At 45.4% G+C, this 24763-nt stretch overlaps 2 protein-coding genes across 10 annotated transcripts in view; one reads left to right on the forward strand and one right to left on the reverse strand.

Annotated features, from left to right (window-relative positions):
• The window catches only part of LOC133372093 (lysosomal alpha-glucosidase-like), a 52620-nt gene extending 46217 nt beyond the window's left edge, over positions 1 to 6403 (reverse strand). For 2 of the 6 annotated variants that reach the window (XM_061600337.1, XM_061600333.1), the window contains exons 1-2: positions 6300 to 6378; positions 5024 to 5087 (exon numbers count right to left, since the gene is read on the reverse strand). Coding sequence is in view for 1 of the 6 variants with exons in the window: in XM_061600331.1 (XP_061456315.1) it covers positions 6300 to 6366 (67 nt within the window). In the remaining 5 variants the exon portion in view is untranslated. Of the gene's footprint in view, positions 1 to 1030; positions 1276 to 1325; positions 1415 to 5023; positions 5088 to 6299 lie in introns of those variants that run through there. The other 4 variants (XM_061600331.1, XM_061600332.1, XM_061600334.1 and 1 more) reach the window with 4 other exon arrangements.
• On the forward strand, positions 954 to 23748 carry MAFK (MAF bZIP transcription factor K). 4 transcript variants are annotated; one of them, XM_061600340.1, is made up of 3 exons: positions 954 to 1088; positions 20195 to 20274; positions 22663 to 23748. In XM_061600340.1, exons 2-3 carry the CDS (start codon positions 20239 to 20241, stop codon positions 23095 to 23097), a joined length of 471 nt encoding a protein of 156 aa, XP_061456324.1. In that variant the 5' UTR covers positions 954 to 1088; positions 20195 to 20238; the 3' UTR covers positions 23098 to 23748. The 4 variants fall into 4 exon arrangements, with proteins under 4 accessions (XP_061456324.1, XP_061456325.1, XP_061456323.1 ...); XM_061600341.1 differs by lacking the exon at positions 954 to 1088 and adding an exon at positions 1099 to 1230; XM_061600339.1 differs by lacking the exon at positions 954 to 1088 and adding an exon at positions 1544 to 1717.
• The last annotated feature ends 1015 nt before the right edge of the window (positions 23749 to 24763 follow it).

Consider the following 24763-nt stretch of genomic DNA (forward strand, 5'->3'; position numbering starts at 1 on the left):
TACCACAGACTGTACTTCATGCACTTTCTGTTCTTACTGTTTATATCCCACCATGGAATACATGTGGATCCTGTATGGTCACCCATCCAAGGCACTGACCAAACTGAAACCTGCTTAGCCTCAGGAATGTGTGTGGCCTCATGTACCTCCAGTCCATATCCTAGTATGCATCAGCTCTGTCTTGTGCATATGTATTTACATTTATTTATTTAAATATTTATCCTGCTGCTATAATTTCGGCAGGATATTCAAACCTGCTTACACCACTAAACAAGACATAATAGTGTAAAAATAATAATCTTATTGAAACATATATAAAAGAAATAACGACAGAGAACTGCAGCATCAACAGGCCAGTCAATGAACACCCAAGTGCCTGTTGGAATTATACAGGTCTTTTTAACTGCTCTAGGAAGATTACTTGTACAGTATTGTAACCCGCCCTGGGACCTTCGGGTGGGTTATAAACCATGACGACGATGATAATATTAATAAAAATGCATCCGATGGAGCTTCTACCTTGAACAACCTATAGGCCCTTAAATAGTCACGACTCTCCTCCTCTACACCTTTCTACTCCCAAATCAATCACCCTGTCAGGAAACAGGCACGCACACATCCTTCACCAAGAATTGAATGGAACCCGTCCAACCCCATTCACCCCCTCTCCCTATCAACCGCAGGCTCTCTTTTCCCGCGCTCCCTTTCCCGCATGAATGGAAATCCTTTTGTGGGCGTGGCCACAACTAGGAGTAAAGTACAGAAAAGAGAGCGGGGGAAGAACAGCAGCCGCTCAAGTATGCTGGGGACCAGGGAGGAGGGACGTGGCTTCTCACACAGACACGCATTGACGTCCACTGTGCTGAGGGTTGAGCGATAAGCAGTCCAGGAGACGGCCTGAGCCCCGATTGGCTGGCGGGCACCAGAGTCGCGAGGGAGGAGGAGCTTGCCGCGCGCTCGTTGCCGCTGTTTCCCCCCCTTCCCCTCAGTCCCCAATGGGGGCGGGGAAGAGCACTTGACTTTCACTCACTCGCTCGAGGCACGCGCGCCAGGGCGGAGGCGAGAACGAGGCTGCGGAGGAGGAGGCGGTGAGGGGGAGGGAGGAAAAGGGAGGAGGAGGAGGAGCGCGAGTCCGTCCGCTCGGCCGTTGGGCCGCCGGTTTTGCTTCGCGGTTCGCTTTCCAGGAGGGGAGGGCGGCCTCGCACGCGCGCGCCCTCCCGCCTCGCCAAGGTAAGGCGGCGGCGGCGGCGGCGGCGGCTGGTTCTGTGAGGGGGAGTTTAAAAATAAAAAAAAGAGAGAGAGAGAGAGAGAAAATTCGGCTGGACCTGCTGAGGTGAAAGGAAGGTCCAGGATTGGGCTCCCCCTGGCCGCGCGTGCGTGAGCGCGCGCCCCGTTTGACTGACGCATGCGCCCTTCGGGACAGAGGGAAGCGAAGCGAAGGGAGGAGCCTAATTGGGAGGGGTGAGAGAAGGAGAGAGGCAGCGAAAGGGAGGAATTTGCTGAGTCACCGTCTTGTCCGGCACGTGGTGGCAAAATAAAAGCGACCCTCATGTGGGGGTGGGGGAGTGCATATCACAACAAACAGATCCTCTATCGTCCCTGACCATTGACTGCGGTGGCTGGAGCTGTGAGCCAGAACATCTGAAAGGCACCGGGATGGGGAGACGGGTTTTCCTGCGCCTTAGATATATATGTTTCCAGGTTGGGTTGCAAACAAGTAAGAAACAAAAAAGGCACCTTAAAAGAATGGCAGACAAGTATATAAAGCATGCAAGCTTATACAGCAAATTCAAACAAACTAAAGGAACAACCAGTTTAAATAGATGGTAAACTCAAACTGCTCTAAGTTAGAGCATGCTTAAGTTAGCAGTTATTAAAAGTTGGGGGGGGGAGGAAATAACGGCTCTAATTTAAATCAACCCAATACATCTGTTGTAGTGGGAAAGACTGTGACCAGGTGACTTGTAGGAACATAGGAAGATGCCTTATACTGAGTCAGACTGTTGGTCCATCTACCTCAGTGTTATCTACACCAACTGGTGGTGGCTCTCCAGAGTTTCAGGCAAAAGTTCCTCCCAGCATTGTCTGGCATATAAAACAACCACATAAACATGTCTGTTTCACATCAGAGTAGTCCCAAGAAGTCAGAACCAAAAATGTTTCTTTTAAGACTTTCATTGTTATAAATATTTTTCTATCTCGTCCATCTCCTAGCACTAGATTGAGTTTTCTGGCACCTTAAAGGCTAACTTTCTTTATTGGCATATGGAAGCATCTCCGCTTTGTTGTCAAACTGTATACAACCACAGGTACAGACAGAACAAGTTTATAAACAGTAGTTCACCTGTTTGCATTTCATGGTCTTTTAGCTCCACTGATTACAAAAACTTATTTGGAAGGTTTTGTCAATACCCATGTGTGTATCTAAACATATTTTATTTATATACACACCATGTATTTATATAACTTATTTCTGATGTTTAGAGGCGAGTGCCAAAACAGCACTATTCATGCACAAAAAAGAAGCATTAGTGGGCAAGGGGAAAACCCCAAAGTAGGAACTAAGCTCATTGTTGGGGGGGGAGCACTCCATACTGCAACATTTTGTTGCAGGTCCCACTTGTGCTGTGGTTAATCAGTGCTCAGCAAATCTGTTAATCTAAAACCACAACACTTTTCCTTGCAACAAACTAGCAAGGTTACTTTTTCTGCAAGGTGTTCTGATGACATGTTACAGAGTAACAATTCTGCAAACAGGAATTTAAATGTTTCTGCCTGCTACTAGTTGTATCCTCCCCTTCCCCTCAACCTGGTAAATTCAAGTGTGTGAAAAATCTAATGTAATTAAGAGCAAGGCAATCAATTCAGTTTGTCCTCCTCCACTAACAGCAATCTTTGGAATAACCATCCTACATATGCAGAAAGGACTTTGATATATGTGTGCTCTGGTGGAGTTTATTTGGTGGCTGGGTGACTGACATTCACAACTAGTTGCACAAGCTGTATGTACACAAGCAGTTGGGTGATATGGATATGTAGGTGTTGATCCATTTTGGACTTGTGTATAGTAAGCTAAACATTTTTTTTATGCATGATCGTGTAACTGCACTGCAGGATTAGAACAAGCTTCGATTGAACACTCTTGTTTGTGGTTGGGAAAGTTTGGCCTTGGGTTTGAGGAATTTCAGCCATGCTGAGTGAGTCAGCAAAGTAACTCGCTTTAGAGACTCTGGATATGAGGTGCCTCTGAGTCATTGTGCTTTTTGCACTTTTGATGGTAACATGCACGAGCACCTCTGCGTATCCCAGCCAGCTAACATCAAAAAGCCCATTCAGCACAATCTAATATCCATGCATCCTGATGGCATGCATAGTAGGCTTCAGTTATTTGTGGGAAGCATGCGACAGGTACCCGTGGAGGGCAGCTGACCAAACTAGGTTCTGCAGTGCTGGGATCTACTGCAAAAGAAGGAGTTTCTTCTTTCCCAAATCATGTAATCCCTGCAATCTATTAACTGCCATTAACTGCTTTAATTGCTCATACCTTCACATGACAGCTCACTGTGGAAGTTCTCAACTAGGGAGTGTTTGTGAATCATCTGCTCCTACAGGGCTCTCATGAAACTTCCCAAAATCACATAAGGCCTTGCATTTCAGTTCAGTTAATACTGGCACAGTGCACTACTTGCTCACTGGTTAATATTGGCCCAGTACTCCACTGGCTCCCTGGTTATATTGGACCATGGATGGGCAGCTAGTGGCCTAGGAGCCCAATCTGGCCCTTGCATGGCTCTTGATCCCAAGGCAGCTTGTAGGCTCCTCTGCTGCTTTCACCCAACCCAAGACACATACTAAGGACTCACTTCACTCTCCAGTGGGCACAAACTCTCTGCCAGGGTTCTCATCTTACGCACTTTTGCTCTACCAGAGCCTCTGTCGTTGCTCTTACTGGAAAGAAGGGGATTAAAGAGCCTTTTTCCTGTGCTGTGCTCATATAGGAAGGCATGCATGTGGAGAGCAAATGTTCGTGACATTTCAGCCTTTGCTCAGTTCAGGTTATGATCCCTATTACACATGCTGAGCTGTAAAAGTAGCCATTATTTGTCATGGTTAGACATGATTAACCAGAACGTTGTTTTAGGTGCACCCAAGGGACCCAGTGGGATGCTATATATATATATATATATGAACAGCAGATCTCCAGCAATATCACAGACTTTTCAAGGTCTCTTGAGTTTCAGAAATGGTCAGCTGTGTAATTATACTGCATTGACAAACATTAGTTCAAATCTGACATTTTTGGAAACACTCCATCTCTAGGAGACAGCCCCAATTTGTCTGCAGTAAGTATGGTGACTGGCAACAAACAATTTTCAGTTTTAAGACCACATTTCTATGCAGGAGAAGAAAAATGCCAGCATCAGATCATTCAGACTGAATAGTGTTGTTTCTGGGGACTATAATTGAAATCTTTAAAAATCTGCTTTCCTGTATAATATGCCACATTGCATGTATGAAGCCATTTTTGTCTTATGTTTTCTGATTTATGTCTCTTGATCATGTTGGAACATGACCAAGAGATGAAGAAATCTGTACATCTCCACACAGAACCCCTCTTGATACCTGCAGAGCCAGACAAGTCCAGCTCTGGGCCACAGTGATGCAGTCCTTAAGGGAAGGGCCATAGCTTAGAACATCTGCTTTGCATGCAGAGGGTCCCAGGCTGAATCACCGGAATCTCTGAGTAGGGCTGGAACAGGCCCCTGTCTAAAAGCGTGGAGAGCCACTGCTAGTCAGTATAGAACAGGAATGAGGAATCGGTGGCCATCCAAATTCTTTTGGCCTCCAACTCTTATCAGCCCCAATTAGCATGGCCAATGATGGAGTCCACTGGCTTCTGATGGTCCATAGGGTCCCTATTCCAGTGTGCACAGTACTGAACAAGATGGACAAATGGCCTGACTCAGTAAAAGGCAGCTTCGTATATTCTTATGCTATGGATTCACAATGGAGCTTTGTGTACCTTACAAACTGATGATGGTTCACCTTTCAGTGGCACCTGTCCAAAATGCAAGATGGAGTATCTCCTATGAGAGGGAGGATGAGATGCAATGGAAAAAAACTTCCTTTTTTTAAAGTTAGGAGAGAAACATATTTTGGGAGGAATCCCACAATCCTTTAATTTGTCCTTCAATAAATCTCACAATCTTTCCTTTAGACTAGGAAAGGGAAGTCTCCAGATGTTGTTGGACTACATCTCCCATCATCCCTCAGTTTTGGTGATGCTAACTGAGGCTGATGGGAGTTGAATTCCATGAACATTTGGAAGGCCGCAGGCCCTCTATCTCTGCTTTAGATAACTGAGCAGCCAATAGGCCTTTCCCTCTGACTAGAGATGTGGCTGTGTGCTAAGGAAAATGAGGGGAAATGGACAGTGACCCCCAGACTGAGAGTATTCTCTTGGTTGGAGACAAAGATCTGTTGTGGAGAGTGTCAGGAAGGGTTGCCCTTAGCAACTGGCATTCAGGAGCATGCTGCCTCTGAACATAGAGGATCAAAATAGCCATCATGGCTGATAGCCATTGATTGACGTATCCTCCATGAAGGACAGAGAGAACGTGTGTGGAACAATTCAAACACTCACAAAAAGGCGCTATTGTCAATGCTGTGGAAAGTGTTACATGAATGCTCAGTTGTTGTTAGACACCCTGAGCTAGAGGGATTCCTTCTTCCCAGTTTGTAGAACTGAGATACTTCCAAACATGAGATCACGAGGTTTTTGTTTCAAGCAATCTCTTTCTCCTTCCTGTTTTCCAAAGCTGTTCCTCTTCTTTCAGAACTAAGTAAGGGAATGGGGGGGTTGTTGTTTTGCAACGTCCTTAGAAAGGAGACCTTTGCAAATCAGGAATTAGCTAAACAGGCAAATATCCTTATGCCAAGAACAGGCCATAGAGGACCTCTAGCTGCTCATCTCTCTGTCTCTGTCTCTCTGTCTCTCTGTTTGTCTCTCTCTCTCTCTCTCTCTCTCTCTCTCTCTCTCTCTCTCTCTCTCTCTCTGTCTCTCTCTCTCTCTCTCTCTCTCTCTCTCTCTCTCTCTCTCTCTCTCTCTCTCTGTGTGTTATGTTAAACCCCCTTGTTGTTTTTAAAGGGAAGAAAAAGAAGCAGAAAATAGCAGCTTCTTGGGGTGGAAAGTTGTAACTCCTTTTTTGGGTGGGATTCAGAGGCCCTCTGGTTTTGACTCTGCAGCCCTAACCACTAGCCCAGTCAGCCTGATGTGGTTTAGTATTTAATTCATTTACCTTGCTGCTTCTGCACCGGCAAAAACCACAACTTGCTGGTTTGCTTGCTGTGTTTTCTTCCTTCCATATACAGGCTGTAATGCGGAGAAGCCTTCCTTCTTGCAGTCACTTCCTAAACATGATGGACAGCCATGCTACCCAATGGCAGCACGCAGTATCAGCAAAGCTGTAGGCAAGGGATAATTAACCCTGTACTGTACCTACAGATGGACTGAATGAGAAAGTGGAAAAGGCTTTTTTTGCTAAAGTTTGGACTTTGTCACAGATACACATTTTTAATGGATTTCATCAGAAAAGCAATCTTGGCTGAACTAACAGTATTTTATAAGAGTAAACAGTTCCAGAGATTCCATACTTTTGACAGTTTTGCGGTCTTGGCTGCATCGAGGTTATCATGGCATCTTGGAAGAAACACTAGGTGCTCTTTATGTAGGATCTAAGAGATTAAGACCTAGGGAACTGCATTAATAATTACGCAGTGGATAATAGCATCTCATACTGCTATCTCAGTGAGCATCTCACTGATGATATTTGGAGCATCGGCACATGGACTTTTAGCGTGTTGTGCTTCATGCTAGTCAGATGAGCAGTAGCGATAATGTTTCCCTTGTGTGGTCTCAACTCCCTCTCCTGTTCTGGCTGAGCTGTGAGCCTGTAAAATGCTAACTACTGAACATGAAGGGGACTCAGTTGGAGCCACATAACAAAAGCCTGCTGGATCAGGCCAGTGGCCCATCTAGTCCCTCATCCTGTTCTCACAGTGGCCAACCAGATGCCCATGGGAAGCCTGCAAGCAGGACCTGAGTGCAAGAGTACTCTCGCCTCCTGTGTTTCCGGCAACTGGTATTCAGAAACATACTGCCTCTGACTATGGAGGCAGAGCATAGCCATTGATAGCCTTATCCTCTATGAATTTGTCTAATCCTCCTTTAAAGCCATCCAAGTTGGTCGCCATCACTGTCTGTTGTGGGGGTGAATTCCATATCTTAACAACGCACTGTGTGAAGAAGTAATTTCTTTTGTCTGAATCCTGAATCTTCCAACATTCAGCTTCATTGGATGTCCACAAATTCTAGCGTTAGGAGAAAGGGAGAAAAACGCTTCTCTATCCACTTTCTCCGTGCCATGCATCATTTTATACAGTTCTATTATGTCAACTCTTTCTCACCTTTTCTGTAAACTAAAAAGCCCCAAATGCTGCATCTTTTCTTCACAGGGGAGTCGCTCCATCCCCTTCATCATTTTGGTTGCCCTCTTCTGAATCTTTTTTAACTCTACAGTATCCTTATTCAGGTGAGGCAATTAGAACTGTACATAGTTTCCAAGTGTATGGCAGTTTTTTTCAATACCTTTCCTAATGATCCCTAGGATGGAATTTGCTCTTTTCACAGCTGCTACACATTGAGTCGACATCTTCAGCAAGCTGTCCACTATAACCCCAAGGTCTCATTCCTGGTCAGTAACTGCCAGTTCAAACCCCATAAGTGTATATGTGAAATTTAAGATATTTTTTACTCAGTGTGCATAACGTTACACTTGTTTACGCTGAATTGCATTTGCCATTTTACTGCCCGTTCACTTAGTTTGGAGAGGTCGTTTTGGAGCTCTTCACAATCCTTTTTTGTTTCAACAGCCCTGAACAATTTAGTATCATCAGCAAACTTGGCCACCTCACTGCTCACACTTAACTCTAGATTGTTTATGAACAAGTTCCACCATGTTTCTGTTATGCTCACTATATCAGTGCTGTCCTCTAAGACCAAGCACTCCAGTTCTTCCATCTTGGCTTGGAGGCTTCTAACATTAGCACGTAAACACTTGTATACAATATCTCTCTTCAAGTGTCTTTGACACTTTTGGTTTTGCCTATGGTACTTTGGCCTCTCTGAATTAATATCCTGTGCCCCTGCATTCACAATGCTTAGTTCTAGGCCTGCCCCATTTAAACTTCCATAATTATTTTTGTCTTCATCCTAAGGAGGAGATTGGTTCCAAACTCACCCTACTCGGCTCCTGTTGGCTTTCCCCCCTCAATTAGTTTAAAAGCTGCTCTGCCACCTTTTTGATTTTAGGGCCAGCAGTCTGGGTCCATCCTGTTTAAGTGGAGCCCCTTCCCCTTGTACAGGCCCAGCTTGTCCCAAAGCATTCCCCAGTGCTCAACAAATCCAAACCCCTCCTCCTGACACCATTGTCTCATCCACGTATTGAGACTACCAAGATGTGTCTGTCCATCAGGTCCTGCGTGTGAAATGGGTAGCATATCAGAGAAAGCGACCTTGGAGTTCCTGGCTTTCAGCATCCTACCTAGCAACCTCAATTTTGCTTCCAGGATTTCAGCAACTCCATTTCACCATGTCATTAGTGCCAGTGTGCACCACAACCACTGACTCCTCCCCAACACTATATCAGGCTAGCTAGGCAATGGGCAACATCCGCAACCTTCACACCAGGTAGGCAAATCACCCTGCGGTCTGCACACCCATCTCAAGTCCCACTGTCTGTGTTCCCAATGATTGAATCACCCACTACCAGGATCCCTCCACCTCCCAGAAAAGTATCCTTGTCATGAGAGGATATCTGCTCATCCCCCACATAATGGGTCTCTTCTAAGGGATAGTTTCCCTCTTCCTCAGAGTGATGCTCTTCTTCCCTCATTCTTCATGATAGTAGGAGAAGTATGCCACAGTTGTTCAGGGTCTGGAGAGCTCCTGGGGAAAGGCAGCTGTGGCTCCCCAAGGGGCTGAAGCTCAACAGAACCCTTAGATGGCTAAGCAAGGCCAGAGGCCTGTTGATTAAGTGATGTCGCAAGGGATTTAAAGAGGAAGTGCTCTGGGTTGGAGCTGTGCATGGTGGCCCTAGAATTACCTCTGCCTTAACCCCCATCGTCCAGGAGAACAAATAGCCCTGAGTGGCAGGTGGGCTGATTCAGATTTATTAGTTGAAATGTGAGCTGCACCTCCTGGGCCTGTGATCTGGCAGACTTCTCTTCAGAAAGATCCCTCAAACTCTTGGTCTACATCAGTTCACCTACCAAGAAGCCAAGGCACATTGCAACAGATTCTGGGGATGTCACAGTGTTCTGAAACACATGCTTTTACATAATTGTTTGTTTGTTACTGAATTTATATCCCACCCTTCCTCCCGAAGTAGCCCAATACATGAATTAGTGGTTCGTCCTGACCACTACCCTGTGTGAGCAGAGGGCCCTTCTTTATAACACAACACATCTACTGCTCCCCTGCAACCGAGCATTGCAGGAGAAGATTGCTTCCAGTGGGCATACTATTCATTCAGGAAATCTGTCTACCATTACTGATTTTCTCATTGGGGTATACCTGATAAACTTCTGAGGATCTCCAGAGTTCTCAAGAATACACTCTATACTCGTATCTTGTATGTTGAGTTTTAGGAGCTTGATTCTTGCTTTGGGTTTGCAAGGACCTGGACCTTGGATTTGGAGAAGCCTGTGAGTGCTGTAACTTGTTTTTTAAAAAACAGAGCACGTGCTTTAAGTGTAAAAGGCTCCAGATTTAATTCTCAGCATCTCCAGTTAAAAGGATCTCTGATAGCAGATGATGGGAAGCCGCTTTCAGTCAGAGTAGACCAGCCTTCCCTTTATTGGTACTGTGTTAGTTTATTATTATTATTATTATTATTATTATTATGTTTTGAGTTGTTTTTATTATATTGTTTTGTTGTTGCTATGGAAGCCACTTTGAAGTCACCTGGTGATGAAAGGCGGCATACAAATATACTAAATAAATAAATAACCTGGCTTCCTCCAGATGTTTTGGACTACAACTCCCATCTGTCCCAGCTACAATGGCAAATTGTGAGGGATGATGAGAGTTGTAGTCAAAATTATTTGAAGTGTACCTGGTTGGCAAAGGCCAGAGTAGACAATACTAGACCTGATGAATCAATGACCTGACTTTGGTCTAAAGCAGCTTCATTCAGGCTGTGAACACACATAGCCTTTGAAATGAACAGGGGTTGTTTTTTCACAGTGCACGTTTGTACATGGTGGTTTGCAGTTGTATACATCTTCATGCGATTATGTCATATAAGATGGCAGCTACTATCTGTGTTGTATGTACACACAGATGGGTGTGTTTTCAAACTCCACTCAGTGTTTCCACATACCTTTTTAAAAAAAATATTTTTCAAAGTCTTTCAAAAGAGAGGGGCTGGAAACTGGTGTGTTGATACACTGATATGCAGAGGTATATATTGGTATAGAGAGGTGGCTAAGTTACTGTACTGGTTCATATTTCCTTCATAGACAAGTTAAACTTTGTGTGGGGGGGGGAGTGGCAGAGCCTTGGAACGTCAGTAGGTCTGCACCTATAGGAGGTGACCTGAGAAGGAACTCTGTGTACACATTTATGCAGGAAGTGCTTGAGAAGTACATTCTTGGCACAAAACAGATTATAACTGTTTCAGCGGAATGCCCTTTAGATGGACAAAGAGTGTGGTCAGGGACAACATAGGGATGATGTCGTGTTTACAGCACCCCAAAAAGGTGCTTGCTTTCAAGCACTGAATGCACATTACCACTCAGTATATACCCATAGTCAGTTTGATTACAATCTCATTATACCCATCTACTGAGAGTGAACAGACCGTTCCCTAAATCTCTGCCGGTCTCTGTTGTCCAATGCACAGACATGCCTCTCCCTCTGCATCTGCTGAATTCACTTCCTTGGTAATCAAAAGCTATCTGCAGCATCTGTGTAAGCTGCTTACCAGACCATAGAAGACTCTCTGATCCCTGTCCAGCTTTCCCCCAGAGAGCCATGTCTTGGCAGAAGCCTCTCTCAGTCTGGTGGCTCCTGATACAATCTGTTTTGGTTTTTTTGCTGCTGGTTCTGATCATGGGGAAACAGGAACCTGGCCAGCTGGTTGAATTCTCCCTGCTATGTAAACACTATGACTCACCTGTCTTCCTTATTGCCTCTCACCACCACCACCACCAGTTCGTAGCAAATTCAGTGCTTTGCATATGCTCACTATCTGTATAATTCTCATAATTGCCAATATCCATCCTTGCTGCATTGTTGCAGGTAAGGGCTTGGTCTGTGTGTACAAGAGAGCAAGGACTGATGGAGCAGAAGGAGAAGAAATTGTGAAGGATGGAGGGGAAGCTTCTCCCTGCAAGTAACACTCCTGCAGTTTGTAGGGATATCACCTTGCTCGGTGGCGACTGAGTTGCAAAACACCACAAGCTGTGTTGGATGAGAGCCAGTAAAAATGGAAATGGGCTGCCTTCAAGTCGATCCTGACTTATGGCTACCCTATGAATAGAGTTTTCATGATAAGCAGTATTCAGAGGGGGTTTATCACTGCCTCCCTCTGAGGCTAGTCCTCCCCAGCTGGCTAGGGCCTGCTCAGCTTGCCACAGCTGCACAAGCCAGCCCCTTCCTTGTCCGCAACTGCCAGCTGGGGGGCAACTGGGCTCCTTGGGACTGTGCAGCTTGCCCACGGCTGCACAGGTGGCAGGGCACGTCACCCCTGAGCCACTCCCTGTGGGGCTGATCTTTAGCTGGCCTTTGACACCCAGGAGACACGAGCGGGAATTTGAACTCACAGGCTCTGGACTTCCAGCCAGGCTGTCCTCTCCACTGTGCTATACCAGCTGTGAGAGTCAGTAAACTGGAGCTTAAACCAGACAAGACTGAGGCACTGATAGTGGGTGTTTCCCTAGACTACATGGGTGGGGCATGGTCTGCACTGAATGGGGTTACATTCCCTCCGAAGGAGCAGGTACATAGCTTGGGGGCACTTCTGGATCCATTACCATCACCTGAGGCTCAAGCATCCTCAGCAGCACAGAGTGCCTGTCATTAGCTTCAACTGGTGCCCCAACTGTGCCCCTGTCTGGACAGGGACAGCCTAACTTCAGTTGTCTACGCTCTGGTAACCTCCCTGCTTGTGGAGTGCTCTCCCCAGGGAGGCACGCCTGGTGCCATCATTATCTATTTTTAGGCCCCAGGCAAAAGCCTTCCTTTTTACCCAGGCTATTGGCCCATAATTTGAAGGGCTTTAAGAATCAACGGCCTCTTTTAACGTGGCAAGTCTTGCAAGACGTGTCTTTATTGGTGCTGGTCTGTTTTTAGGTTGTGTTGTGCTTGTTGTTTTAATGGGTTTCTTATAATTGGCTTTAATCTTACTGTCGTAAATCGCTCTGGGTTGTTTTGCAAGGAAAATGACTAAATAATAAATAATAATTAACAGTAATAATTTAAAAAGCTGAGATGAAGGCAGTGTGAAGATTTTTTTTTTTTTAGTCCTTACTCACAGGCAAGGTCATGTGCCTTGGCAGACTTGAGTGAGTTATCCAAGCAGGCTGTGGCAATAATTGCAGTGGAGATGAGAACAGTTGGCATTTGTAGCTCCAAGGGTCGCACTCAGACCACACATGTGGGTTGACTTGTTGATAAAAAGCTGGCTTCCTGTGCGAGCACTGGAAGGTCAAACTGATTTATAGGTGCTTATAGCAGCACCAGTTTTTCATGTGCTGGAATGAGCTTCTAAAGCACCACTGCACATATAATTGTTCGCTGCTGGATGGGCCAGCCTCCCGCTTCTGCCCAGCTGCCTTGAAGTTATCAACCATTATTATACCTTATTTATTTACTGTATTTTTAATCTCACTTTTCAGGCAATTATTATCTACTAAAGTGGCTCACATAATTAAAAGAGAAAGTGGGGGCTGCTGTCCAGCTTCCAAATGAAAGAGACCCAGGAGATTGGAGGGAAAAGGCAGAGGAGGGAGATCAGACCTTCAAGGCCAGAATGGAGTGGTGAGCCGTTAGAGGTCATTTATTTCCAGCTGGAGCCAGGTGATCTTCCCTTGCTGGGGCCAGACTCCAGCGTGTCCTTCCCCTTGCTTGCTTCTGCAGTCCTGGGGCAACTGACAGTTGGAACGGAGGGTTCTCTCAGGCAGGGAGATGGTGTGAAAGCGAGCTCCCTGCAGCTGCTCTTTGGCCTAAGAATGAGGCCACATTGGCCTCCCTTTTGCTTTAGTGTTCTTCCTGGGAGGAATGGGTACAGTCTCCCAGTGGCCCTAGGTTCCCTGGCCTGATAGCAAAAGCCAGAGTGTGCCTCTTTTTTGCTGTCCAGTCCCAAGCCCCAGGAAACCTTACTGCAATACTGCTTGAATGCAGCATTTTTTAAAAAAAATAATAAACACTCACCGAAGGTAAATCTTTCGGCATATTTTGCTGTGCTTGGAGTGGCCATTCTGTTTTCCTCAATCATACCTGGCAATATGGCGGCCAGAAGCGGGTCCCTGGTTGCAGCCAGGAGCAGCAGAGAAAAGTGCAGAGCTTTTTAAAGATATCCCTGATGATGGCTTGTGATCAACTGTTGAGGATACTTAAATCCTGGATACTTAAAGGCTTGCAAGTAATGTCTTTGTTTTGAACATTTCTTTTACATCAGTTACAAATATTGCAGCATGCTGTCAAGTTTTCTGACTGGTCTTGGTTTTTATGGCCACATTTGGCTCTAATGACTTGCAATAGTTACAATTGCTAAGGTGGAATTCACAGTATTAGCATGGATGTGGGTGAACCACATGCAAAGTTCACTGGATAGATTGTGATAAGTCGCTGTCTCTTGGCTTAAGCATCATGCTGGATGTTATGAGAACATAAGAAATAATGTAGATATATACACACACACACAAGGGGCTGTCAGAATTATTAACAGTGTACAAATGGCTGTTGTGCCCTTGATTGTTAATGGTCAGTGATGACCACTAGATGTTGGAAGATAGTTCTTCAGTAGCTGTGTTGGCTGGGGGCTCCTGCTAGCCAGGAAGAGGTTGGCCAGTGTTCTGTAGTGTGGATAAGAGGGTGAGGGAATGGACAGTTTGGAGAGATGTGATGTAGCTAGTTGGGAGACCCAGGTCTGAATTCTCCATCTCGTTCTACATGGGTGCCACCAAAATGCTGTACATCCCCGCTGCTGTCTTGTGCAAAAGGAAAATTTAACCCAGTTAAATGCTAACCCTACTCAAAGCAGACCCATAGAAGTTAATTGGCATGACTAACAGGTTCATTAATTCCAGTGGGTCTATTCTGAGTAGGACTTAGTTGAACACAACCCTGCAGCTGTGCCCCTGGAACTTTGCTCTGGAAATTAGGGAGCACAAAGGAAACGAACCGTCCAATAAATAAAAATCAGAGACAAGAATGTGGTGCAGCAGCAAAAGCACGAGGCAGAAAATGCAGCAGGTGACCAGAAGATGGGAGGAAGTGGAAGGGCCTTCTTAAAAATAGCAACTGCTTTGGTGGGCGGACAGGAGAGTAGCAACTCTCAGCTTTTGGTGCTCCAAGCAGTCCTGCGCCTTCCTTCCATCTCTGAGCCTGCTCCAGGTCAGTCTTCCCATCAGCTGCCAGAGGAGGGAAGGAGTGCTTTGACGTTTTCCTGGTCCAGGATCAAACGCCTTTTTGTGTCTGCTGGTGGGATGTGGCCAGAGATTTGCCTCCACTCCCCCCCCTCTTTTTTCTGCTTCCCTTTTCTGGTAGAGCTCTGCCAAGTACAGGAAGACTCCAGTGCGTGCCTCTCCTTGTAGGGGTGGGGGTGGGGAGGGAGGAAAGACAGGGAGGAGGAGAAGGAAGTGTTTCTGGTTCTGTGGGAATGTGAGCTTTCTCCCACTCTGTAAACAGCTGGTGACTCATTGCATAGCTATGGCACCGAAGGGATGCGTGGCCTGAGGCATGCTGCATGTGTGTGTGTGTGTTTGTGTATGTACAGATAGACAGGGAGGAGAACTGAGCCTGTTTCCTTCATGCCACATTCCACTCTGCTTCCTTGACTTTCTCACCGAAAACGTTTGGGGAGAGGGCCCCGGCAGTCCTGCCTTCATGCCTCTCTTGCCTGCATGGCCTGCCTTCCACAGAGGAGTTGCCAGGAGCAGTGAGGAGGCTTCCCTGGTGCATGGCAAAGTCCAAACATGAGGGCAGGAGAGGAGAGCTGTAAAGGAATGAGCAAGGGCATAGGGAAGGCTCTGCAAGTCCAAGGTAATGCTGCTGGGCTCCTTTCTAGCTAGCTGCAAAGCTCTCCAGGGCCTTGCCCCACCTTATTTCACGTTATGTGGCTTGTCTGTGACTTTTGCTTCACTGACTAAACCACTCTCAGCTGCTGCAAAGTCTTCTGCTTTCTTAAACCACTTCTCCCTAGGAGATCCTGAGGCCTGAAACTCCCTTCTAGCATATCCGTGTGGTATCCTCCAGCTCTCTTGTCCCTCAGGACCCACACTTGCCAGGCTGGCTCTGACGTTACCCTCTTGTCCTTATTTCAGTGCACCTGTCTGCCTTTGCTCACATCAGGCTTAAGACACTGCCGCTCTGCTAAGTGCTCGAGTTGTATTGATGATGCTGTAGAAGTAATAGCCTTTTCCCTCTTAAATTTCTAGATTGGCATCCCAGACTGCCTCAGTCCTTTGAGCCTTCCCTTTGCTTGCATTTTCTTCATTCCTCCCTCATTTGCCTTCCACGTTTTGGCTACCTTTGTGCTGGATCTATTCTATTGCAAACTAGTTACCTCTGATCTGTTCCAGTTCTTACAGAAATCATGTTCAAAGTATCAGCATGCAGGTGATCAGCAGTACAGAAGAACCTCTGTAATAATCTACAGACTTTCATGGTTAAAAACATAGATGGATTGCATTCTAACAGCGCTAGTCAGGATTGCTGAGAGCTGTACTTAATGTTTAAATAGACAGGCGTCCAGACTCTCAAAGGACACCTTCCCATTTAGTTTTAACCTCAGTGTGTGGTTGCTTAGCAAGGAGAGGAAGGCACGCTGCACATACTCAGAGGTACTTTTCTGTGTTGCATTACATTACTCCACACCTCTTTCTTTAAAGAAGCATAGCCACAGATGTGGAGTGTTGTTCAGTTGTTTGAGAAGAGAGGCTGAGCCATAAGGCATTTGGCTCCGTTGCAGAGCACCTGCTTCTGTGCAGAAGTCCCCAGCCATCCCCAGGTAGAGTTAGGAGAGAATCCTTATCTGAAACCCTGGGGAGCTGTTGCCAGTCAATGTGGGCAGTACTGAGCTAGATGGACCAATGGTCTGACTTGATACAAAGCAACTATGCTCCGAAGAAGGAGGGGCCTGCAAGAGAATTGCAAGGCAATCCCTTCTCATTTTCAATTTTGCGTGCAAATCACATGATGCTGAGCGGCGTTGATCACCACAAGTGAAGCGAGAAGCAGCTGGGGCTGAGCCAGACTGCTCCCCCCATGCCTCCATTCAGACTCTGACTCTCCTGTACTTCCCCCTTTCACTCCTCCCCCTCCCCAAAGAGTACCCTGAAATGAATGAGTTTGTTGACTCTCTCTGTCCTCCCAGTGTCTTTGCACAGAGATGACCCCAAGTCATGATTTGCTTTTGGGCTTCTCTTGTTTCCATGGTTACCGTCTGGGTTGGCTACTTTCCCAAGGTCACCATGGCAACTATCGGAAGGGAATCATGCTTGGGATGCTTTGGCTGAGTATCTTTTTTTTTTTTTAATGAATGATTAGAATGTGTGACACGATGTAGATGTGGATGGAGACAAGTTTTTCTTCTTCAAGAGGGGGGAGCGTGTAGGGAGAGGGGAAATCTCTGTTCAGACAGTCTTCTGATGTTCCTTATGCCCAGCACTGCAGCTTCCCCAAGCCTGTGCTTCTTAGGCGTGACAGCCTAACCCTCTGATTGTATGGCCCAGGCTGGCAGGGAAAAGGAAGCTGCTGTGATGTCACAGCTGCATTGCCCTCTTCTTCCTCTTCTTCTTCAGTGGTAGATAGACAGCTCTTCAACAGCTGCTCCAACTGTGTCATCCGCACGGTGTGATGCAGGTGAAGGCTCTGGCGCAGAGGTCTAGACTGGCAGACTGTCTCCTGCACTGATTGAAGGGGTGTAGTTTTTAAAGTGTACCTGAGGTGAGAGTGAAGGCAGCTGCCCTCAGCAGAGAGGGGAGGGGAGGCATTGCTGTGGCACATTTCCACATTGCTGGGAAGATCAGAAGGGCACCCCTTTCCTCAACCTTAGGGTGAGACGACCCTACAAAGTGAGAAAGCATTGCATTTTCTCTCTCTGTCTTTCTTTTCCAACCTGTTGTTTACCATGTTTTGTTGTCTTGTGATTTGTGTGTGTGTGTCTGCCTTGAATTGTTGTTTTTGAAATTTGGAGACTTACAGGTGGGGTTGGGAGCTTGTTCACTTTTCTAGGTGGAGAATTTAAACCTTCAGCCAGGTTAGTGATGAAGAGTAGGGATTATTGTCCCTTAGCTTTGGGTGACCTTTGTGTGGGGTATAAGTAAAAGTTGGGGGGGGTTGTTTTTTAAAACCATATTCCTGGTTCCTGCTGTCAGAAAGCCCTGGTTCTGTGTTTGGAATTAATTTGTGCAAATTTCCAAGATAATATTGCATTGGGGGGGGGTTGTTTTTGTTTTGCTTTTAACTGTATGTAGAAAATACCAACTAGCTAGATCTGTTGAGATTTGGGAAGAAAGGCTGGGTTTATGGAACAAATGGAGCCCAGACTTGCAGGTAGGGAATGGTTCCAAATTTAGAACTCCCCTCATTTAAACTGGGGTGGAGGAGGAGAGTCAGATTGACATCATGGAATGTTAGAATCTAGGATAAGCAAACAGGCTTACTGATACAATGTACCCTTTTGGTCTAAAGCCTTTGTAGGCCTGCAGGCACAGTAGTGTTGGAGTGTGGGAGTCTGGAAGTGGGGAGGGAGGAACTTTCCCCAAACAACTTGGCATTTGAATGGGAAAGCCTGGGCAGAAATGATTCCTAACTCAGACTGCTTTCTCATCTTCTCACACCTTGCCACTCTGATTTCCTACTGTGGATTGAACTGCTGTTGCTTTTGGTGTTCTGGTTTGTTATTCTGCAGTTCTCGCCTAGCTGTTGAAACATCATCCTAGATTTCATTTGGGCTCCATGCTTTCACGGGCAGAGCACCTTGGTGTCAGAACACATGTTTTGCAGGCGGACGAACTCCCTGGGTTGCATCCCTGGCATCTCTAGGACTAGAAAAGGTGGAAACCTTGGAGAGCCATTGCCCATTAGAATAGACAGTCCTGGGCTAGGTAGACCAGTGGTTTGGGTCTGTGTAAGGTGGCTTTGCATGTGGAAGGTCCAAGGTTCAATTCCTGGTATCTCTAAGTAGAACAAAGAAAGACTCCCATCTGAAATCCTGGACAGCTGCTGCCAGTAAGCATAGACAGTACTGAGCTAGATGGACCATTGGTCTGATTTGGTACAGAGTAGCTTCCTATGTTGCTGTGCGTGTTCATTTGCATATATTAAGTTTTTCTCTGCCTCGGTGAATGCTAGCAACCTCCTGGGCCTTCTTGCCTAGAGTGAACAAAGGGAGAATGCATGTTCAAGAGGGAAGATCCACTGTTACATCTGCAGGGATCTGTATGCAAGTTCTTAGGCATACCCACCCTTTGCTTTGTTTTTTTAAAAAAAAATGCAGTCTGGTTCCAGGTCTTGACAAAAGTGTCCAACACCTGTATGCCCATGATAGCCAATTGAGTTATTATTCCCGTCTTTGCCCGGAAGAGCATGTGGGATACTGAAATCACTGACCTATTTCTTTTAGTTTATTTAAATAATCTCTGTCCTGCTCTTTAGCAACAGCAAAAACGGCCCACTAGGGCGGCTTTCTGATGACTTAAGAAAACATTACAATGTAAAAAGGCACATCACAAAAAGAAAATGGATTGGAAAGAAGGAGGAAAGCAAAATCAGATACAACTTTATAGTCCTCATGACTCCCTATTAGGCTTCACATGGTGCCGCACTAGCAGAAATAGCCACTGGTGGCCAAGGTTAGGATATGTTGTTGCTCAGTTCTCCCTCCCCACCATCCTGGTTCTTATTTTGTAAAAAGCTAGTTTTGTTTTTGATTAATTCATTCATTCCCTCCCTTGTTTGAGGCAGCAGTGTTCTTTTAAGGTGTGGTTAGGTTGGGACTGTGGGGCAAGAAGGGGAGGGAGTGCAATGTTCCAGGAGGGGCAGAGGTGGTAGGGCCTCCCCGCCCTCCAAACTAATTATTCTCCAGCAGAAGAAATTCTCATTGATCTGCGCTATGTTTGTGCTGGAAGTGGCACCCTGTTGGGGCTTAAGCTCACAGTGGCTCTTAAACTTGCAACCCAAAGGATGTCAGGCTGGGATTCAGCCTGTGCCAACCCCATCTCCATACATTCCATGATGAAAGCTTCAGGGAGGCTAGCCATATCAATAAGCCTGAGTAGGTCAGGAGGCACATTCTGGCCCCTGAAGGGCTCCTGAGTGAGGCTTGCTTGCTCGCCTGAGAAAATAGGGGAGTGTGTTTTCATTGCTGACTGTACATCCCCCTCTTTTGCCTAGCCCTTCCCTAATACAGCAGGGTCTGGCCTGAGTCATCTACAGTACCCAGCCATCGCATCCTGAATTGGCGAGCCCAGGAAGAATCTTCCATTCTCCTAATGATCTTTCTCCACACATGGTTTTAGACTGAGGTCTCGGATAAGGTCTCCTTGTTATTATGCTTTTTCTGTCCCAGCCTACCCTATCAATAGTTGCACACACATAATTTCCTAAGGCATTTATGGATTTCTGCAGAATTTCATAAGGTATGTATGGATTCTGCATGGTCTCTTGTGGACTGAATGGTGGCCTCAGAAATGAGCATAAGTTTGGAAGAGTTCAAAAAACAATGGAGGAAAATTGTCTAAAATAGACTTTAGCTATAAAGGATATGTGCTGGTCTCTGAATCGAAATGCTACTTATGAATGTGGAAAAAGTCCCATTTTGAATGTTTTTTTCTGGATATGTTTCCTTTAAGCCTGCAAGATATTTTAACCTATTGCCTCTCTCTTTTTTCTTTTCCCATCTAGTTGCAATTTCTGAGCAGTTCTGTCCAGGAGACTGTACCCAGGTTATGACGACTAATCCAAAACCAAACAAAGCGTTAAAGGTAAGTAAAGTGGTATAAAACAGGGGTGCACAACTTGTGGCCCTGCCCATGTTGTTGGACTCTAGCTCCCATCAGCTGCAGTCAGCATGGCCAATGGTCAGTGATGGCAGGAATTGTAATCCAGTATATATATATTGTTGGACTGCAGCTCCCATCACCCCTGACCATTGGCCATTCTGGCTGGTGTTGATGGCAGCTGGAACCCCCACCCTGTTCTAAATTATCGCCTTCCCTGGCTCTATTTAAGCAGTCAGTGCCAAAATGTTTTACCTGGAGATACTAATGTGGTCCACCTTTTCTTCAAAATAGTTTTTTCCCCTTCATAACATTTATAAAATTAAGCATGCCTATATCTAACTTGTTGGTAATTGGGGCAACATTCTATATCTGAACCTGAGCTAAAGTGAGTTTTTTCAAAGTTCATGGAATCTTGTCGGAAAATTCATGGGGCTTTCACGGGCCTGGGCTCCATAGTTCAGTGGCTGAGCACATACATGCAAATGTGTGAGATCTCCAGGTTCAATCTCCAATTAAAAGGATTTCAGGTAGTGGGCCGGAAAGCCCCTCTGCCTGATACCCAAGTGATCTGCTAGCAGATGGTTTAATTCTGTATAAAACAGCTTCATAAGCTTGGGTCCTGGAACAGATTTCCTGGATGTCCTGATATGGCCATGAATTTCCCTGCATAATCGTCTGAATCATTTCCCTTTCCATTCCTTGGGGAAGAGGGAAGATGGGAAGCCCTTCCTCTACAACATCCTGAGGTTGATGTGGCTTGTGGAGAGGAAGGAAGGAGTCACTCTGCTGCTGCTTGTCCTCCAGCCAGTCTACGTCCTAATGCTGCTGGGGGAAATGGACAAAAACATAGGCAGCCATGCTGGCCCATCTGAAAAATCCCAAAATCCACATGATTTATTAAGCCAACCCAAATGTGGAAGTGGAGTGGCCCATGAAACATTGACATTTCTTACGGTCTGGTCGGGCCAACATTTGTCGGTCTATTTATTTGAAATATATCTATACTGCACCTTCTCCTACTTAGGGTTGAGAGAGACATGTACAACCAATTACATCATAATGCAATTAGTAACAGTAAAACACAGATGAAATCCACACAAAAAACTCTTAAATTCATAATAGTTTAAAATGTCTGGGTGAATTATTTTATTTTATTTTTGCCTGGCACCAAACAAGATTGAACATAGATGATGGGGGAGATCAGTGTTGAGAAGGCCCTGTCCTTTGTTGCTAAATAATGTACCTCTGCTAAAGGAGGTACCTAGAGCAAGGTTTCAGCAGAAGATCCTAACATACAGGCAGGTGGATATGGGAACAGTCAATTCATCAGATATTTGGGTCCCAAGCTCTTTAGACCTTTAAAAGTGAGCACCAGCACCATGCATTAGGCCCACAAACAGCCAATGTAAATTTATATACATATTGCAGTTGAGCATTTCACTGGCTAAAAAAAAATTAACTAGCCAGGCATTGGTCAGATATTGCCAAATAATGTCAGGTGTTTTTAAAGCACTAATTTTATTAGAGCAGCAGAAAAAGAAAAGGTAGTTCAGTCATCAGTAGGCTTGCTACTTATGCTAATTATAAAAACAAATAAGATTGTTAACTGTGATGAAATAATATCAACTTTAAAAATGTAATAAATTACTATAACGTTTAAGAATGTTAGTCCAGGTTTTTATCATTGTGAATGTTACACTAAACTGTGACTCAAGAGGAAGGAGTCAGATGAAAATGTTGACTTAGGGTGGAGCCAGTTACCTACTCTACACCAAGAGCCGTATTATGGATTACCTGCAGATTTCAAGTACAAATCTACATCTGAGTTAACTATGGATGAGGGATTCTTACACAAAACTCTAAAACTGGATAGCAGAGCTGCACAAAGAAATGTCGAAGGCAACCAGTTAATATCCCAGTCATGTTTTACAGGTCAGGAACACTGAGGCCAAGAGATAAGTGATTAAGCACATTTTACTTGCTCTTTGGAGTCAGGAACCTTTACCAATCTTCTACAAATAACCTAGAGGTCTACCACTAAAACCAACAGGCCTTCTCCCTGCTCTAGTGTATTTTCATACAGGAGAAGGCATTCCCTCGAGATACTCTGGACCCAAACAGTTTAGAGCCGAGAAGGTCAAAGCTAGGACCTTGAATGGGCTCAGAAACCTGCTGGAAGCGAGTGAGTTGTTAAATACGTTTAATGGGTTGTCTACAGCTGATCTTTGACAGAAGCCGGGCAGCAGTATTTTGAACTCATTGAAGTTTCTGGACAGTCTTCACGGGCAGCCCCAGATAGAGCAAATTATAATAGCAAGGCTATACAATGGTTTGCATTCACCGTTACCTTTGTAACATTGGTGTCTGCAGGTCAAGGAGGAGTCGGGAGAGAACGCCCCGGTACTTAGCGATGATGAACTTGTGTCGATGTCTGTGCGGGAGTTGAACCAGCACTTGAGGGGTCTCACAAAAGAGGAGGTCATCCGCCTGAAGCAGCGGCGCCGCACACTTAAGAACCGGGGCTATGCTGCCAGCTGCCGCATCAAGCGTGTGACACAGAAGGAGGAGCTGGAGAGGCAGCGGGTTGAGCTGCAGCAGGAGGTAGAGAAGCTCGCTCGGGAAAACAGCAGCATGAAGCTGGAGCTAGATGCTTTGCGCTCCAAGTATGAGGCACTGCAAACCTTTGCCCGCACGGTCGCCCGAGGGCCCATCACTCCAACCAAAGTCGCTACCACCAGCGTCATCACCATTGTGAAATCGGCAGAAATCTCATCTGGTTCTGTGCCGTTCTCAGCAGCGTCCTAGTGTCCAAAGTGGCAGAACTAGCAGCCTTTTTGGAAGGGAGAGAAGGGTCCTGTCTGTGGTTTAAGAGCTTGCTTTCCTGAAGGATTGGCAGTCCATTTTTTCCAAAACCACAAAGTGGACTTTGCAAAAGGAAAACTGGTTCTTCTTGTTGTGCACTTCAAGTTCTATAATCCTCTTGTGGCTGGAATTGGAAGTCCATGCCTAGTAGTAGGAGTTGCACATGGGGTCTTGCAAAGCTCCTTCCTGCAACCTCTTTAAGTCCTAGGCAGCTCCCCAGTTGAGAGAAGACACCAGAGTATCCTCTGGAACATTTTGGAATGAAACAGATGGCCTGGCAGAATTGTCAAGCAAGTTGAATAAATGAAGAACAGCATCTTCCTTCAGAAAAAGAAAAAAGGGTCCCATCACAGCCACTTTTATATCCACCACAGAATGGGCAATTGACTCTGGATCAGCTTTTGCTGAGAGTTCACCAGAATGTCATAGGATAATGTCTTTTCTCTCCAGTGATGGAAATGCCTTTGTGGGTGAATTTCCACCTTTGGCCACCGTTTGATGCAATTTTTTTTCCCTGTGTCTCCCCTTTGCCATGTGGCCTAGCAAACGGAGCTGCATCTACAATGCAAAAATCTCGTATCTATTTCCCCATAATGTGCCTGTGAGTTGGATGTCTTTTTTTAACAAATGCAGTCTTGTTGCTTCCAAACCATGCTCTCTTTCTCTCATAACAATAGCTTTTAACCTAGATTGGACAGTGCTGCAGAAAAGAGAAAATGGGAAAGTGTTGAGCATTTGGGATGTGGGAGGACCCTGAAGAAGAGAGAAATGCTAGAAGAGGAATTATTAATGGTAGGAGTCTATGCTTAGAGAAGGTGTTCTCTTACAGGGCCTGCTAAAATGCCTTTAAAGCAGAAGCATGCAGACGAAGACTGAAAGTTGAAAGTAAGCCACAGAAACAAATGTGTGTTCAGTACAAAGGCTTACACGTCATCTTTCTGACTTCAGTCTCTTTTTGGTGCTCTTTTAACACCGAAAGGCAGTGTATGGCAGAGATGAATGATGCTTGAAAACAGAAAGCAATGTTCTTGGACAAGTTGGCTAGTAGTCATTGGGTATAAATATCTGCCATGGAACAGGCCCTTGAAGATATTCTCAAAACTAGGGCACGTAAGAATTATTGCTAAGGAGTGCAAAAATGCAATAAGGTTTATTTCTCAAATAATTGCAAAGTTGGGGTGGGAGATGAGAAATGTGTTGTGTGGTTCTGAGACAGGAAGAAACAACTGATTGGTTGGTGGGGAGAGAGCACTTGGAGACAGGGAAGGATGAGATTGGTTGTTTGCCTGCAAAAAAAAAAAATGCAGGAGAGAAAAGGAATCGCCATATGTTTTGAGTTGGCGCTGGGAAAGTACAATTGTATTTGTGGAAGCGACGGAGAGAGGAAAGCAGAGTTTTTTGAACTTGTTGAGGAAAGAGAGGAGTTAAAGTTAGCTTGAAAATGAGGGCCCGTTAAAAAGAGATGCCAAGGAAATAGGAAAAAGCAAGAAAAGTTTTAGAATTAAATAAAAAGGAAAGACCTTGTGCAAGCTGACATAAAGCTGTGCTGCAAGACAAATAAGCTGACTGCCCTTTATTCTTTAGCAAGGGATACTCATTTGAGGCTCCC

Source organism: Rhineura floridana, chromosome 17 (genome assembly GCF_030035675.1).
Source record: "Rhineura floridana isolate rRhiFlo1 chromosome 17, rRhiFlo1.hap2, whole genome shotgun sequence".
NCBI classification, from domain to species: Eukaryota; Metazoa; Chordata; class Lepidosauria; order Squamata; family Rhineuridae; genus Rhineura; species Rhineura floridana.

Bases quoted from the DNA above. Each gene is read 5' to 3' on its own strand.
- MAFK (XM_061600338.1), top strand. From the start codon at position 15,262: ATGAGGGCAGGAGAGGAGAGCTGTAAAGGAATGAGCAAGGGCATAGGG. The intron at 15,329-20,194 runs GTAATGCTGCTG...TTTCCCATCTAG, and splicing joins GAAGGCTCTGCAAGTCCAAG to TTGCAATTTCTGAGCAGTTC. The intron at 20,275-22,662 runs GTAAGTAAAGTG...TGGTGTCTGCAG, and splicing joins AACCAAACAAAGCGTTAAAG to GTCAAGGAGGAGTCGGGAGA.